Source organism: Neovison vison, chromosome 8 (genome assembly GCF_020171115.1).
Source record: "Neovison vison isolate M4711 chromosome 8, ASM_NN_V1, whole genome shotgun sequence".
NCBI lineage: Eukaryota > Metazoa > Chordata > Mammalia > Carnivora > Mustelidae > Neogale > Neogale vison.
The window spans coordinates 30331162-30346495 of record NC_058098.1 but is presented as its reverse complement, the minus strand read 5'-3'; the positions used below and the strand labels follow the sequence as shown (position 1 = coordinate 30346495).

The window sequence follows — 15334 nt, the reverse complement described above, 5'->3', positions numbered from 1 at the left end:
ACCTCACCATTAAGAGTCCAGACACCACCAGCGGAAGCACTGCCAAGTGGGCCCACCGCTTCCAATCAGTTGCCTTCTCCATTCCTATATGGCCCATGTTTGTTCCTGCAGGGCTCTGGGGGGCCCCTGGACCCTCCCCTAACCAACCCTGGGGACTTGCGAGTCTCTCCTCCTAACAGATACTCAGGGGTGGCAGCCCTACCTCAGTTTCCCTGGAGGGACCGACCCCTCTTTGCTTCAGGTTTCTAACAGAAGGGAGGGAAGGGGAGGGAAGCTGGGGGGCTGGTCCAGGGGAATCTCTTCAGACTGCCTGACAGGTCTGGGAGGGATTTGGATTCTCCTGGGCCCCCCAGACAATGCAATTATTCTTCAAATGTAAAAAACGCCCAGAAATCCCAGACCAGCTGCTTTGCACAGCGACCCAGACAAAGGGGCTCTGTCTGCAAGCGAGGCCCCTCCCACCCCTCAACCCCAGGGAGGGGCTGGGCCCAAACTCCTCCCAGCCAGACCCTCCCCAGCCCTCCTCACCCAGGCCAGGCAGCCAGGAAGTGAAAGAGGCAGGGTCAGGCCAGGCCAGCCACAGGGGCGTGAGGGTGGGCAGTGAGACAGAGGAAGCATGGGGACAGGGCAGAGGCAGCCTGGGAGCCCAGTCTTTCCCTTATCAGGTGACCCTAGACTAGAGTCATCCCTTCTCCAGGTCCCACCTGGCCAATACCTCTGAACTTACCCCAGGGACACAGCATCTGTACCCCACCTCCTGGACATATTGGTTTAAGCCCCATCACTTGCTTAACTGCCTCGTTTAGTTTTCCAGCTTTCCCATCTGTAAAATGGGCATCAGTACCTCTGTGTGGTGGGACAGCTGGGAGGATTAAATGAGACAGCACAGGCAAAAGACGAGGCCCCCTGCCAGGGCCATCTCTGAGAGAGCACAGAGGGAGGAAGACCCCTGAAGAGCCCAGGACAGAAATGGGAGACCCGGGAGCTTCTCCTGGGGCCCAGGGCTCCATCTCACTTATGGAAGAACCCCAGTCAGTGTCTGAGCTCAGACCCAAACCTCAACCTTGGCCCCAGCCCTATTATCAGAAGAGACCTTGACCCTGATATCAATCAGAGTACACCACAGTCTGTGTTTCACTGACCCCCACCACCTCTGAGTCAGCTTACATTCTACCCAGTTCTGGAGGGTCGGGCATCAGAGACAATGGTCACCAGCTAACCCCAGGTTCATAAAAGGGGCAAGGGGTGGGAGTCTCTTTCCACAGAGCCCACCCACCAGCAGTGTCCTCTGGCTCTCACAGGCCAACATGAGTCAAGAGCTCCGGAGGCCCTATCTTCCTTCCTGGCCCTTAGACTTCTCTCCCAACACAATGCCTTTGTTACCCATCTCTCTTCCTCACGGCCAGATGTGTAAAGTCCCTGAAAGCACAGCTTTAAAAGTATTTGTAATCCTTTTCAGGGGAAGCAGGGAGCCTATACTGCGTGGAGAAAGGCAGTCGCAGACCTGGTGTATAGGGGGACAAAGCCAATAGTGTGGCCCACACAGGTGATGGTGGGCAGGAGGGGGAGGCATTCCTAGAGAGGTAAGCACTATGGTCTGTTCTCCACTTCCCTGGAGGCTCTCCAAGACAGGACAGACCCAAGAGGATCATTCCAGGACCCCAGCTTATAGCTGCTTACAGAGACAGACTGTGGAGATGACCCAGCCCAGGCTCAAAGTCTAGTTGGAGGTGGAGGAGGGGAAGCAAGGCTGGAAAGAAGCCAGAGAACGGGGAGAGTCCGTCTGATGGGCCTGAAGTTCAGCTGGTAGCCTCAGTGACCGTGCAGCCAGAGAGAAACAGAGGTAGAGATGAGGCAGGGCAGAACCCAGGACAGCCTTCCGTCCCCCACAGCCACACTCAAACAGCTCTGGCCCACATTCCACCCTGGACATCCCACCCAAAGCAAAAGTAAGTGGGTCACACTCTGACTGGAGAGCAGATCAGGGGCTGGTCAGGGCTGGCTTCTGAACCATCAGTGATGGGCCTTTCCAACTCCAGGCCAGCCTGCTTCAATCTCCTACCCACGCTCCCCAGAGCCTGTGCCTTGGGTTCCCATCTCTGTGCCTGACTGCACCACACAGCCTCTCTGGCCTGGCAGGCTGCCACCTTTTTGCAAGCAGGGCCCATGTTCTTGCCCTCAGATCCCAGAGCTTCCAGATGCAAGCAAACCCCAGGCCCCCTCGGCCCAAAGACAGGTCAGGGGGCTGAGATGATGACTGCCACTCCTGGATGCTCCTGGAGAAGATGAAATTCCCCCAGACAGCAACCTCTGCCCCAACCAGGGTGGCCCTGGGAGAGACTGTGAGCCCCTGAGCCTCAGCTTCCCCATCTGTAAAATGGAATAAGAAAATGGCAATAATCCCTATGAGCCAGCCTCCAGTGTCCCCCAGCAAAGTCCTAAGGGCACAGGTCTCACTGTGGCTCCCTCAGCAGCCCTTAGGAGATGATCCAATGGCCTGGATTTCCTCCCTCTGAGCAGGACCCCACACCTAAACTCTGAATCCTCCTCCAGGAAGTCATCAACCATAGAAGTGTAAGAGACCACAGAACCAATCACTGGCCTAGTGACCACACTGCTGTGGGACTGCTCTTGGTGACAGCAGACCAGACTGTGGGCACAAGAGAGCTGAAGGAGATGGCGCTTGCGGTGACTCACTCCTCTGGGAGGAAGTTCTCCTGAAAGGGTGAGCTTGAGAGAAAATTAGCCTCAAGCCCATGTTGCCAGCCCTGTTTTGAGGCAGCCAAGTCAGTGGCCCTTGGGAAACCCCAGAAAGAGACACTTATATCCCTCCCTCCTCTCCTCTCCCCCCGCCTCTCTCTCTCTCTCTCTCTCTCTCTCTCTCTCTCTCACACACACACACACACACACACACATACACACATATACAATCACAAAAATATACTTCCTTATGGTTCACTTGATGATCTAGCTTGATAAAGAGTCCCCTCCTTTGAGGACATGTTAAAGCACCACGGCTTTCATACAGGCCCTCCCTGGGATCAGATCACTTGTTTTTTAACAGCAGTGGTTTGAATCTTCACCACGAATGAGATGAGTGACCTAAGCCTCAGTACCTCCTCAATAGAGTGGGGCAGAAAGAATGCCTGCCTCACGGGGCTGAGTGCGACAATGCAAAATAATTAGCCCAGACCCAGGCATGTAGCAGCAATAGTTCTTATGTTTGTTTTCCTACGGGCCCAAGTGCATGCTAGTCAGGGTTGCGGGAGGCGGGGGACAGGGCAGGGGGATGGCCTGGGCCAGGAGACCATGTAGTGGGGATGGGGGGTGGCTACACCAGTAGAGAAGTCACAGACCTTCCTGCAAGATAACTGTAGAGGCAAGACCTCCAGAGACGACCACCCCACCCCACAGAGATACCACCCCAGCCGACGACAGGGGAGGAACAGAGGAGAGAAGGGCCACCCCACTTACTGGGGAGAGAAGGGCCACCCCACTTACTGGGGAAGCTTGGGCCTCCCAGGCTGGGAGGCCAAAAGCGCAACAAAAGGGCAATCCATGTGGTCACCGGCCTCCAAGATGGCCCTCAGTGACCTTTGTCTCCTAGTACTTGTGCCCTAATGCAGTCTCCTCCCATGCTGACATGTATGACTAAGAGGATGTCCTAGAGATGACAGAGCATGACCTCTGAAACTGGGTCAGAAAACACACTGTGGCTTCAACCTCACTCTCTCGGGCTGCTTACCAGAGGAGAAGCCGGTCACCACCTTGAGAGGCCACTCCAGAAATCCTACCGAGAAGCTCGTGTTGCAACAGCCTGAGTCCTACCAATAGTCAACCCATCTTGCCAAGCTGTGAGTGAACCACCAGGAAGCAGATCCCCCAGTTCTGGTCAAGCCTTCTGGTGTGTGCAGCCCCAGCTGACATCTTGACTCAACCTGCCCAGAGACCCCAGCCAGGAACACCCACGGAGACTGCTCCCAAATGCCTGACCCACAGAAACTCTGAGGACAATACACAGCTGCTTTAAGCTACTGTAGTGTGGTGCCATTCGTTACACAGCAATCGGTAACTAACACAGTCAGCAATTCTGTTGCCCCAGTCACCCCCAAGGTAAAGAGCCCCCCCAGGCAGACTCCCCATTCTCCTCAGGATCCCAGCTCCTTTTTTTTTCCCCCCTGAAATTCAGGGCTGTGTTGGAACGAAAGACAGTCTGACCCAGGCCCTACAACCTACAAGCCCAGGAGACACAAACAGTCAGTAGGCTCACCTGGAGATTTTTAGAAATGACCGACACACACCCCCCATGCTGGGTCATTTAAATCAAACTCTTTGGGGTGGGACTGAACATCATAAGGGCCCTATATAAGGTTCACTTGGAGCCGAGACAGAGAATCACCGCTCTGGGGCAGACTCCCAGTGTAGACTCCAGGCCAGCCTGGAACATCCAGGATCCGCCCATGCAGGACAAGGAGGCAGAAAGAACGGCAAGGCCAACCAAGGCCTGAGATCCTCTCCCTCCCCCAGCTTGGGCTGAGGGTCTCCCTTTCCCTCCCCTCCCCTGCTTCCCTGCTATGCGGGGCCCCAGGGCTCTTCTGCACCTCCCGCCAGACAAGTCCAACCTCTGCCCAGGAGGACTGCTCTCTTCAAGAAGATCCCACGTGCAAGACAGGGTTTAGCTCTCAGGGATCCTCAGTGATCTCTATTTCCTCGCCTATCAGTAGTGATTGCTATCGTATCTGCTCTGATCTTTCACAGGTCCAAAGCTCCCCCTCAGATGTCTTCAGAGAGATCTATATGTTTTGCCTCTCCTGAGACACAGCTATGGGTTCAAGAGAGAAGGTAGGATAGGGCTGTGATAACAGCTGTGATGGTGACGGCGGGAGAAGATGGGACAGGCACCTAATGGGAGCAGGGAGAGGAGTCAGAGATTTCCAGGAGTCCTGAAAAAGGAGCTCCAGTGGGGGAAGGGCAAAGGCTCCAGTGGCACCGCTTCCAAAATAACTCTCAATAGCACTCTTCCCCCACTCTAGGATTCATCCGCCCAGCTCCAGGCCAGGGAGCCCCTGGCCCCACGTGGCTGCCCTCACATGACCTTCCTCTGCTGCCGCAGCGGCCCCCACCTGAGCTGCTCTGCACCCCTCAGCTTCCCCAGGTGACTTAGCCGCATACATAAGCTTGCCTCCCCTCCCCCCCCCCGCCCCACCACCAAGGGCACCCAGGAGAAGGGGCAGGATGGCCCTGGCTCCCCAGAGGGCTGCAACTTCTCTCAGACAGCACCCCAGCCCTCCAGAGAAAGGGGCAGGATGGTCACACTGTCCCTCAGCAACAACACAGGCACTGCAGACTCTGAGTAGAGCAGGGTGAAGAGTGGGGAGAAGTCTGGGTGAGCACAAGACCTGGCGGGGAGGGGTGGAGTGAGGAGGGCAGGATGTCTCAGCTGCCTCTTGAGGCCTGGCGGCATGTTCCAGGCCAAGGGTGTCGCCAGTGGAGAAGCCACAGAGATGAACACCAACAAGATAAGAGAGAAAATGAGGCCTGAGGGGAGAGGGGCAAAAATGGGGGCAGGAGGAAGCAGGGGACAGATTTTCACTCGTTCACGCAAAAATATTTTGTCCTTACACCCATTAGGATGGCTACTACAAGGCTGAGTGAGGATGTGAAGAAAGGGGAGCCCTTGTGCACTGTTGGTAAAAATGTAAAATGGCAGAGTTGTCATGGGAGGCAGGGTGGAGGGGCTTTTTAAAAATTAAATACAGGGGCACCTGGATGGCTCCACCAGTTGAGTGGCCGACCGTCGGTGTTGGTCCTGAGACGGAGCCTGGCATCAGGCTCCGAGCTCAGTGCGCAGAGTCTGCTTGGGATCCTCTCCCTCTCTCTCTGTCCCTCCCCCTCCCAATAAGTAAATAAATAAATGTAAGATCTAAATCTGAAGTTCCCGTATGATCCAGCAATTCCACTCCTGGGTGTGTGTGTGAAAGAATTGAAAGCAGGGTCTTAAAGACATAGGTAGACATCCACATGCGTAGAAGCATTATTCAAAATAGCCAGAAGCTGGGAGCCAGCTAAGTGTCCGTCGGCGGATGGAGCAATAGGATGCAGTCGGCATACCCAATGGAATATTATTCAGCCTTAAAAAGGATGGACATTCTGGCACCGCTCCAACGTCATGCACCTTGAGGACATCACGCAAAGTGAAATAAGCCAGTCACAAAGGGACAATTACTGTGTGATCCCACTGCTATGAGGGACCAAGAGTGATGGAATCCACAGATACAGAAAGTAGAGTGGTTCGTCAGTTCTGAGACGAGGGGGAGATGGGGAAGCTCGTGTTTAATGGGAATAGTTCCAGTTTTGAAAGATGAAGGAAAGTTCTAGAGATTGATGGTGAGGAGGGAGCACAGAAGTGAATGTCCTTAATACCACTGAACTGTATACTTAAAAATGGGTGAGATGGTAAATTTAATGTAATGTATCTTTTACCACAATAGAAAGTAAGAACAAGTACAGAAACAAAAATGTTCCGTGAGTGCTACTCTGTGGCAGGTAGCCAGGATCCAGCGACAGCCAGAAGCCTCCCCCACGAACGCCCCAGAGGGTCCAACGGGTCCAGGGTGACAAGTGCCACCACACAAAAGCAGGGTGAGGGGAGAGGCTGCTGCTCTGTGTGGGGAGGTCAGGGAAGTCTGGCTGACACGGTGACACTGGAACAGAGGAAGTGACAGGCAGGAGGGAAGCAGAGGATGAGAGTGCTGTGGTGACCCTCTGGGGACCGGCTGGATGACAGGATGTGGGGGTGGGGGTGAGGGCAGGATCAGGATGACTTGGGTGACCAGACATGACACTGGCAAACCCTGACAAGTTCTGTGTGAACAGGCCATCCCCCCACCCTTCACCACAAGCGTGTGAGGAGGAGGAAGAGAACTGAGGCCAGAGAACTTGGTGCAGGATCCTTGAGCAGGAGGGCCCCCCCCCCAAGAGGGGGCTATCCCAGCTCCCTGCAGCCTCTGACCCGGGTGAGCCACCAGCACCCAGAGATCCACCCATTCTGTGGATGGCGTCCTCGAAGCCTGGGAGGCGGAGCTGGTGGACGAGGAGGAGGTGGCTGCTTCCCTGCGGGGCTTCTCCCCTCTCCCTGCCAGGAGCCGCAGCAGCCTCAGTTCTGGGGTGAAGGAGGACAGCCCAGTCAGCACTTTCCACTGACTCTTTCAAAACCACTGACAAGAACCGAGGCTGGGAGACAAATTCAGCCTGGGCACGGTTCCCCCCACTCCACCCCCCTACTCCCCCACTCCCGCCGCCGCCAGCAGGCCCCTCGTGACTGCACAAAGCCCGTCTGTGCTTGGCCTCCAAGCCCCAGGAGGAGGGAGGTCTCCTGCAAGCCCATCCTCTCTCCTGAGCCACAGGGTCCCCGTGCTGCCTGGATGGGGACACCCTGCCCCCAAAGAGACACCCCCCCAAGGGCAGAGCTGGGCTGCCCACAATGTTTGTGGGGACCTGAAAGGCCTAGCAGGACTCTGTCCCCCTTCCTGCAGTAAACTCTTTCTGGGCAAAGCTCCTTCTCCTATGCCCCCACTCACCAGAGTTTATCACAGGACAAAGGTGGCATGCAGCGTCCCAAAATGAAGAAAAGAAAAGGAAAACAGCCTCAAAACACACAGCCACCAGAAACACTCCATAGCAAATTTGTATATAGGGAGCCCTTTGTGTGCCAGATCCCATGCTGGGGGCTCGCCTCTCCGGTCACTGAATCTTTTAATACAACATCCTGCTGCCCATTTTACAGATGAACAAAACGGGCTCAGAAAGGTCCCCAGATGGTAGGGAGGCTACCCGGATAGAGTGAGGGGCAGAGCAGGGCTTGACAACCCTGAGCTCATCTCTCTCTGCCCCCATGCTCACTGGGTTCTCAGGTTCCCACTCAGCCTCCCCAGGCAGCAGGCCTGAGGACTGCCCTCTGCTTGGCACATCTCCTGTCTTACCCTCCCCACAGACTGACACTGAACACATTGTGCCAGGCACTCGGGGGCTGGTAGGAGGCATCCCCCCGGCCTGGCTGCTCAGCCCAGCTGCACTGCCAAAACCTGGGGCTGCCACTGGGAGGCCACCTGCCTCCCAGCCAAGGCCCTGGAGGGGTGGGCTGCACACCCCCCAGCTACCCTACCCCATGAGGGCTGGCTTAGGGTTTGCCAGGCACGAAGCTGGGCTGGGCCACAGCCCTTTGCCCTCAGTTTTGTCCTCTATAACCAAGAACAGAAACGGAGGTCTGATCGCTTTGCCTACACAAAAGAAAATTCTAAGAGCAACTCACTCTAACTTCCCTCTAAAGAGTCACCTCCTTTCTCACTGGCCCAAGACATTCCCCCTCCTGGTAACTTCAGAGCAGTTTAGCTGTGCTGTCCTAACGAGTCCTAACACTGGATCACCCAATAAAATGCTTTCCATAAAGTTCAACCCTGAAGCAGAAACCCCCCACCCCCACCCCCAGGAAGAGCTGGAACTAGGTCTGGAAAGCCAATGGTATTCATTTCAAAATGCATATGTGGGCCCTGAGCCCATGATTTAATCCATAAAACACCTACAGAGTTAAGACGCTGGGCTTGGACAATAAACATATTCTTTAAGTCCTTTTGTTGAGTTCAAAGACAGACTTAATAACTCACCAGCTTTTGAAATCAAGAAACGTCTGTTCTTATAAATTCTGTTATTATCGTTAGGACTACTTTTGCTGAGCGCATGTGAGGTACGGAGCCCAGCGTTGAGCATTTCCTGAAGAATATACCAGCTGATGCTCGCATCAATATCCCCATTCCACAGAAGGGGAAAACTGAGGCTCGGAGAGCTTCCATAATCCGCCATCTGGCATAATGCACTCCAGAATTCACTTAGTAAGATCTTAACGCTCCAGCTCTACTCTTTTGTAAGACCAAGGAATGAGTCAAGTTCATTGTCTTTTCTTGAGCTACCTTTTCAGATTTACTCAAAAGTTAACTGCACACATTGTGTATGTTTTTTTAATTTCCTAAAATAAAAGCGAGAGAGAGAGTAAAAGGGATCTCTGTGTTTAACATTTAAAAGCCTCGTTTAAAAATCTTTCCTAAGGATGTCTGCGCATTGTTGATCCTGAGTGTCTCCTGCTTGAATCACCTTAAAATCTAGCGGACTTAAGGTCTCATTTTTTTGGCCAGTCCAAAAGAAGGACCTGCCAGCCCCTCCCTCCCTGGGGTCTAGACTTTGGGCTGGCTTGGGTAGGAAGTCTGGTTATGGGTAAGGAGGCATGGTTGCAGGTTTGGGGACAGGCTCTGGGGGGACTATGCGGGAAAGAAGGCGCATCAGACCAGATGTCCAAGAATCTGGCTGTGAGACCCAGTCGTGCCATTTGCTGGCACTGCCTGTGTCTCCAACTGTGAAATGGGGTAACAGCTCATGCCAGGTGGGGCCGTGTGGCCAGGACAGGCACTATGGGTCTGCCAGGGCCTGGCACCAAGTTGACAGAGGGTGGATAGGTTCTTTCTTCTTTTTCCTAATAAATTACACATCATTTCCAAGTGCTTCTCCCCCTGGTCTTAAATCATACCTTCCTTAACATTCTCCCCCCAAGAAGCAGCTAGAGGATAAAGGAATCTGGACAGAGCAGACAGGGTCCTCCACTCCCCCCAGAGCCGGGCCACGCCACTCTGGCCGAACCTAAAAGCTTTTCTTCATCTTTCGTCCTCTCAGTCTCTGAGGCAGAGAGAGCAGGACGGGCCCTGGTGCCCGCCTGTTTGAGGAGGAAGGAGCCAGGGCAGAGGAGGACAGGAGCCTGGCGCTGGGCTGGGTGAAGACGCTCACCGGGCATCCTCTGCCAGGGCCTCCGGAGCGCCTTCATCACTGTCCACAGGTCCGCCCCCGTGCACCATTCCAGCAACTTCTCCTGGGTCACTGCTGGAGCCGCCACACCCCACCTCCTCCACCTGAGCTGCCGAACAAAGAGCCCTCACACCTCAGAGGAAATGAGGTGTGGCAAGGGGTGAAGCAGGGTGGCCTCCCTGACCGTCCCACCCAGCCACAGGGCAGCAGAAAGGGAGAGGCAGGGAGCAGGAGCCCTGGGACTCTCCCCCTCCCCCTCCCGCACTGGCAACACCCTTTCCTGGAAGGCGACAAGGGGAGATTCTTAACCTTTTGGGAAAATGACTCAGAGCTCTGAGACTCTGAGCAGAAGGGTCATATAAGCAACCTGCTCCCTCCCCGTGCTCAGGGACACAGCTCTTCTGTGTGGAAGCCCAATGTGTGTACTTGAAGGGCCTGCCCGCCATCCCACCATCCCTGCACACCCGTGCCATGCTTCGCACAAAAGCATTGCTCTGATCAACCCACTACCTTGCTCAAAGATCTCTGATGGCTCCCCAAGGCAGGCCCCTGCCACCTTCCACCTGCACTTGGCACCCCATCTCCTAAGTGTACTCAGGGAACCTTCTGACTCCTACACCCAGGCTAAGCTTGTGACATCTCAATCTGTCAGAATCTCCCCACCCTGCGGGCCACTCCTCTAAGCAGCAGGTCCAGGCTACCCTCGCCGTCCTTCTTCCTTCCCCTCTACAGAAGATGACTCCTTGGGTCTAACCAGGACCCCACTTTAAGCCTCACCGTGCTCTCTGCTGGCCTTTGTACCTCTTCATGTCCCTGACAACTGTCCCCTTCCCTGGGTCCCCACCAGAGACACTGCCTACAGCCATGTCAATCACACGGAGAGCAGCCAACCAGTGTCACAATGGCCCTACAAGGGAAGTCACATCATCCACACAGTCCAAATGAAGAAACTGAGGCACACAGCAGTTTCACTTCTTGGCCAGAGATCACAACCCCACCCTCTGAGATGAACGGCTGGGAGACCCTGTAGAACAAGGAGATGGCAGAGGAAGGGTGGGGAGCATCGGGCTCCTTGCTCAGCAGGGAGCCTGCTTCTCCCTCTGTCTCTGCCTGCCTCTCTGTCTGCCTGTGCTCGCTCTCTCTCCCTCTCTCTCTGACAAATAAATAAATAAAATCTTAAAAAAAAAGAAAAAGAAAATAACAAAACGTTTCTTTTTCTGCAGGACTTATCAGAACCTTTAATTCCCTTAAATGCATTCTGAATCTCCCACAGGCTGGAGGAACGAATTTCCCAGCTTCTACCCTTACCTGTCCCAGAACCCCTGGGGTTTCTCAGAACAGTCTTTAAGAAATGCTGCCCCCCCCAACCCCTAAAGAACAGCCTGGCACAGCAGAGGGCAGATAGGCAGGGATCACAGGTGGGTATCCTTTTAGGACATATATGGGACATTTGACGAACTCAGCCCGAGAGTCCCTCTCGGTGCTGCCCTCAGTTTTTGTCCTTTCCACCTTCCTCTGGGTGAAGTGATTGCCTCCCCTCCTGCCAGTGTCTGGAAGGGACCTCATCTGACTGGGGCCCTCAGATACCACCCTCCTCCCACAGCACCAGGCCATGTAGGGCCCAGACAGCAAGCGGCCTGGGAAATCTCCAGAGCAAGCTGGACACTGCTTTTGGAAAAAACTGCTTATTTCTACTCCATCATTAGCCTTGAATTTTAATATTAAACCAAAATTAAAACATATGAAGCTGCTATTCTGAGATGCCATGCCCCACCCAGCAAACCCTGTAACCCTCTCCCCCCACCCTGCCCTACTTCCCAGGGAGGGAATGGACTCCTTCAATTTACAGAAAACTAGGGCCTCAGAGGGGAGCAGACACTTGCCTGTGGCAGCCCGGTCAGGGGCAGGGCAGAGAGAAGCATCCAGGCCTCCTCACTTCCAGGTACGGAGGTGGAGGGGAGGTCACCAGGTGGGATAAGACCCCAACAGTGGCTCAGGTAACCATCAGTGCCAGCTGCCAGGACTCACACAGGCCAGAGTGAGGTACAATGCACACCCTGGGGGTGACAGCTCAGAGGTTGGGATGACTTTGGGGACTTTTAGGATAGGATGGCATGTCTGGGGCTGTTTTCCCAATCTTCTTGGCCCCACCCTGGCTGGAGGAAGAGTGCTCACCCCAGATTGGCTACCCACAGGGCCAGGCTCAGCTGTCAGCAAAGATAAGGTCCCCTTTACACTGGCCCTGTGTCACCCTGCCTTGGGGAAGTCGCCTGAGACACCCTCTCGTGGTCTTGAGAGTTCCTCACAGTCAGGTAACTGGGAAAATCAGGCCTATATTAACCATCTGAGACCCAGACTCCGAGCACCCCCTCCCAGCAGAGTGGTCCACGCATCCCACACCCTCTATGTACTCCCCTCCCTCAGCGCGCCCCCCCCGCCGCCCCCACACACGTAGCTCCTATGCCTCCTACCACACAGTCCATGGGAGCCATGATGGGCCCCTTTACCTGTTCTTGGTCCCACCTGAGCTGCACCTGTCGCTGTACCTGCCTGCCTGAGCCCTGAGTCCCCAGTCTCAACCCTCCCCACACAAACACGGCTTGGATCAGCAGGTTTTCACCATCTGGGAGCATGTGCGAGATACAGAGGCTCAGGCCCCAGCCTAGACCCACTGAATCAGAGCCTATATTTTAACAAGATGCCCAGGTGATCTACATGTTAGAGTTTGAGAAGCACTTTTATAGATCACTGGTCTGATCAAGTCATCGCACCTGAGGCCTATAACCTTCGATGGCTCCCCAGGGCCTAGGGAATCAAGTCTAGACTCAGCACCCAGTGAAGACCTTCCCTGACCTGGCGTCAACCCAGTTCTCCAAGCTTGACTCCCCATTCACCTTGGGAATGCCATCTCCTCCTCTGTTGGCTAACGCTGCTCAGAACTTCAGGGCCCTCTACGGCATCACCTCCTCCAGGAAGCAGGCTGAACTACAACTCCTTATATCACATCTGGCATGGCTCACTCATTTCCTGCAGAGTAGAGCTCTCATGTTCCCAATGGCTCTGAGCACCAGACAGGAGCATAGGTGCTGACCACAGGTAACAAGGTCCAGCTGAGGAGACGTCCGCCCTTAACTCCAGCCTGCCAGCCTCAGGCTCTGCCACTGTCTTCACCTCAACCCAGCAAACAAGGACTCAGTATGGACAAGAGTTCCTGCCCAAGAAGGGGCACTCCCAAGAACCATGGGCCTGGTGAGCTTCTGCCCATGACGTGTTTACTCTGTGCCTCAGTTTCCCAAAATGAAAAGAATGCCACCAACTCTTCCTCCCTCTTTTCCTGGGGATCTGGCAGGGTTTGCAGAGATAGAGGAGCAGATCTCTGAATCCGGGGCTCAGAATTTGGAGCAGAGACTCCATACCTATATGGTCAGCATCCCTTGTTCGGCTAGCCAGCCAGGCCCTGGGGAAGCCAAGTCACCTGCCCAGAGGCATCCTCATGACCAAACAGGAAAGCCTCGAAGGACAGGGCTGCCACACCCTCTACCCGCCTCCCTCCTTCCTAGCCCAGTTCCTGGGGCTGGCACCTCATGGGAAGTTCTTACTCCCTTGTGCTGGGTCTGCAAGAAGGCACTGAAGCATGTAACCTCGAGGAGTTCCCAGCTTCCACAACCTCTGGAGGGCAAGGATAAAGTTTCTCCCATTCCATTTTACAGACAGACAGACAAAAAGAGGTAAGAACAGGATGAGTAGTGATATGGATTAAGCTCTATTCAAGTATCATTTCTCTGTGCCCCCAGCTCTGCTCAAACCCAAGGCCAAGTCTGAAGCTCCACCTGGCAACATTCTAGAAGTAATCCAATCCCTGCAATAATCTGCAGGTTATCTGCAGAGCCCCTACCTGACCTCCTGAGTTCTCCAAAGGCAGATGATGAGGCCAATGGGCAATGCTAAACCCAGAGAGGTGACATTCTTTTTTTTTTTTTAATTATTTTTATTAACACATAATGTATTATTTGCCCCAGGGGTACAGGTCTGTGAGTCATCAGGCTTACACATTTCACAACACTCATCATAGCACATACCCTGCCCAGTGTCCATAACCCAGCCACCCTCTCCCTACCCCCCAACCCCCAACAACCCTCAGTTTGTGAGATTAAGAGAAAGAGGTGACATTCTAATGGCATCCCAAGCAGGGAGCTGGTTTTTGTTTTGTTTTGTTTTTAGGGAGCTGTTTTTGCACTTGACCTCCCCAGCACCCCAAAATCACAGTCTCCGTGACACCCAAATACTTGGCCTGGGCCTGGAGCCCCTCCTGGAAAAAATGGGGCATGAAGCAGAGAATCTCAGCTGCCCACTCTGAGTGAGGACCACTTCTACCTTAGAATGTATGACTACTTTTCTACCTCCCCCACCTCAAGGCCAGGAACCTTTGGGAGTCAGAAAAAGCCCTTGTTTGTTAAGAAGCCTTCAGCTGGTGCGGATCTGAGAGGCATGAAAGAAGTGGCAGAGTGGAGTGGCTTAAGGCATGGATTCTGGAGCCAGGTTCCCTGAGTTCAAATCCTCATTCTATCTCTACTGAGTTATAGGACTGTGCCTCGGTCTTCCCATCTATAAAATGGGAGTAAGACCCACCTCATAGAGCTGTTAAGAGGATGAAAGGGGTTAATATTTGCAAAGTCTTTAGACGATTGCCTGGCACCCAATGAGTATACCAGGGCCCTGGGCCAGCCTCCTGTGCTCTGCTTGATTTCTCCCAATAGTATACTCCCCTTGTTCCAGCTTCTTCCTAGACATATCAGCCCGACCCTAGGTCTGAACCCCCAGCCCCTAGTTCCAGCGCTGCCCTCACACCATCCCACTGGTCCATCACCAGTCCCTCTATCCAGGGCCCTCCCAGAGCTCAGGTTCCCTGGTTCTCAGCTCTCCATTCTGAGAGCACCAGTCACACAATTTGATTCTTAGCCGGCTCCTTTGTACAAAGAGGAGAGCAAGCCGGCTCTGCTTGATTTTGCAGAGACAAGGGCCTATAGAAAGACCCCAAGCCCCAGCCTCTTCTTCCCCTTCAACTCCCTGCCCCCAGGGTTGGGCACCCAGCAGGTACCCAAGGGATAGGCCTGAAATAAATCTCTGTCTGCCCAGACAGCCCCCATCTCCTGAGTTAGATCACACACACACACAGAGCTCTCTGCTGACCCAGCCTGGATTTCCACCAAAGAGAGCAATTGAAATCATTGATGCCCCACCCACCACAATCCACATCAACCCCATATGCCCCAAACCTACCCAATCCCCCTCTAGGCATACAGGCCTGGCTTTTGAGCTTGCCTGAACCTTTCCCACTTCCTGTTTCACATCCTACTAGCTGTCCGATTTTATAGCAATTTGTACAACTTCTTTTGTGGACAGAAAATAAAAATCCTCAGGGGCACTTAAGGTTTAAAGAGGGGGCTCGTCCACTGACTGCAATACCCATGTCTTTCTGCCTAAC

General features: G+C 54.1%; 2 protein-coding genes across 4 annotated transcripts in view; both read right to left on the bottom strand.

Moving 5' to 3' along the window:
• The window catches only part of SMOX (spermine oxidase), a 48313-nt gene that overhangs the window by 30018 nt on the left and 2961 nt on the right, over positions 1-15334 (bottom strand). The gene's annotated exons all lie outside the window — the stretch shown is intronic.
• Positions 9828-15334, bottom strand: part of LOC122915392 (translation initiation factor IF-2-like) — a 50297-nt gene continuing 44790 nt past the window's right edge. The window contains exon 3 of the mRNA XM_044262207.1: positions 9828-9958. Coding sequence (XP_044118142.1) covers positions 9828-9958 — 131 coding nt within the window. The remainder of the gene's footprint in view (positions 9959-15334) is intronic.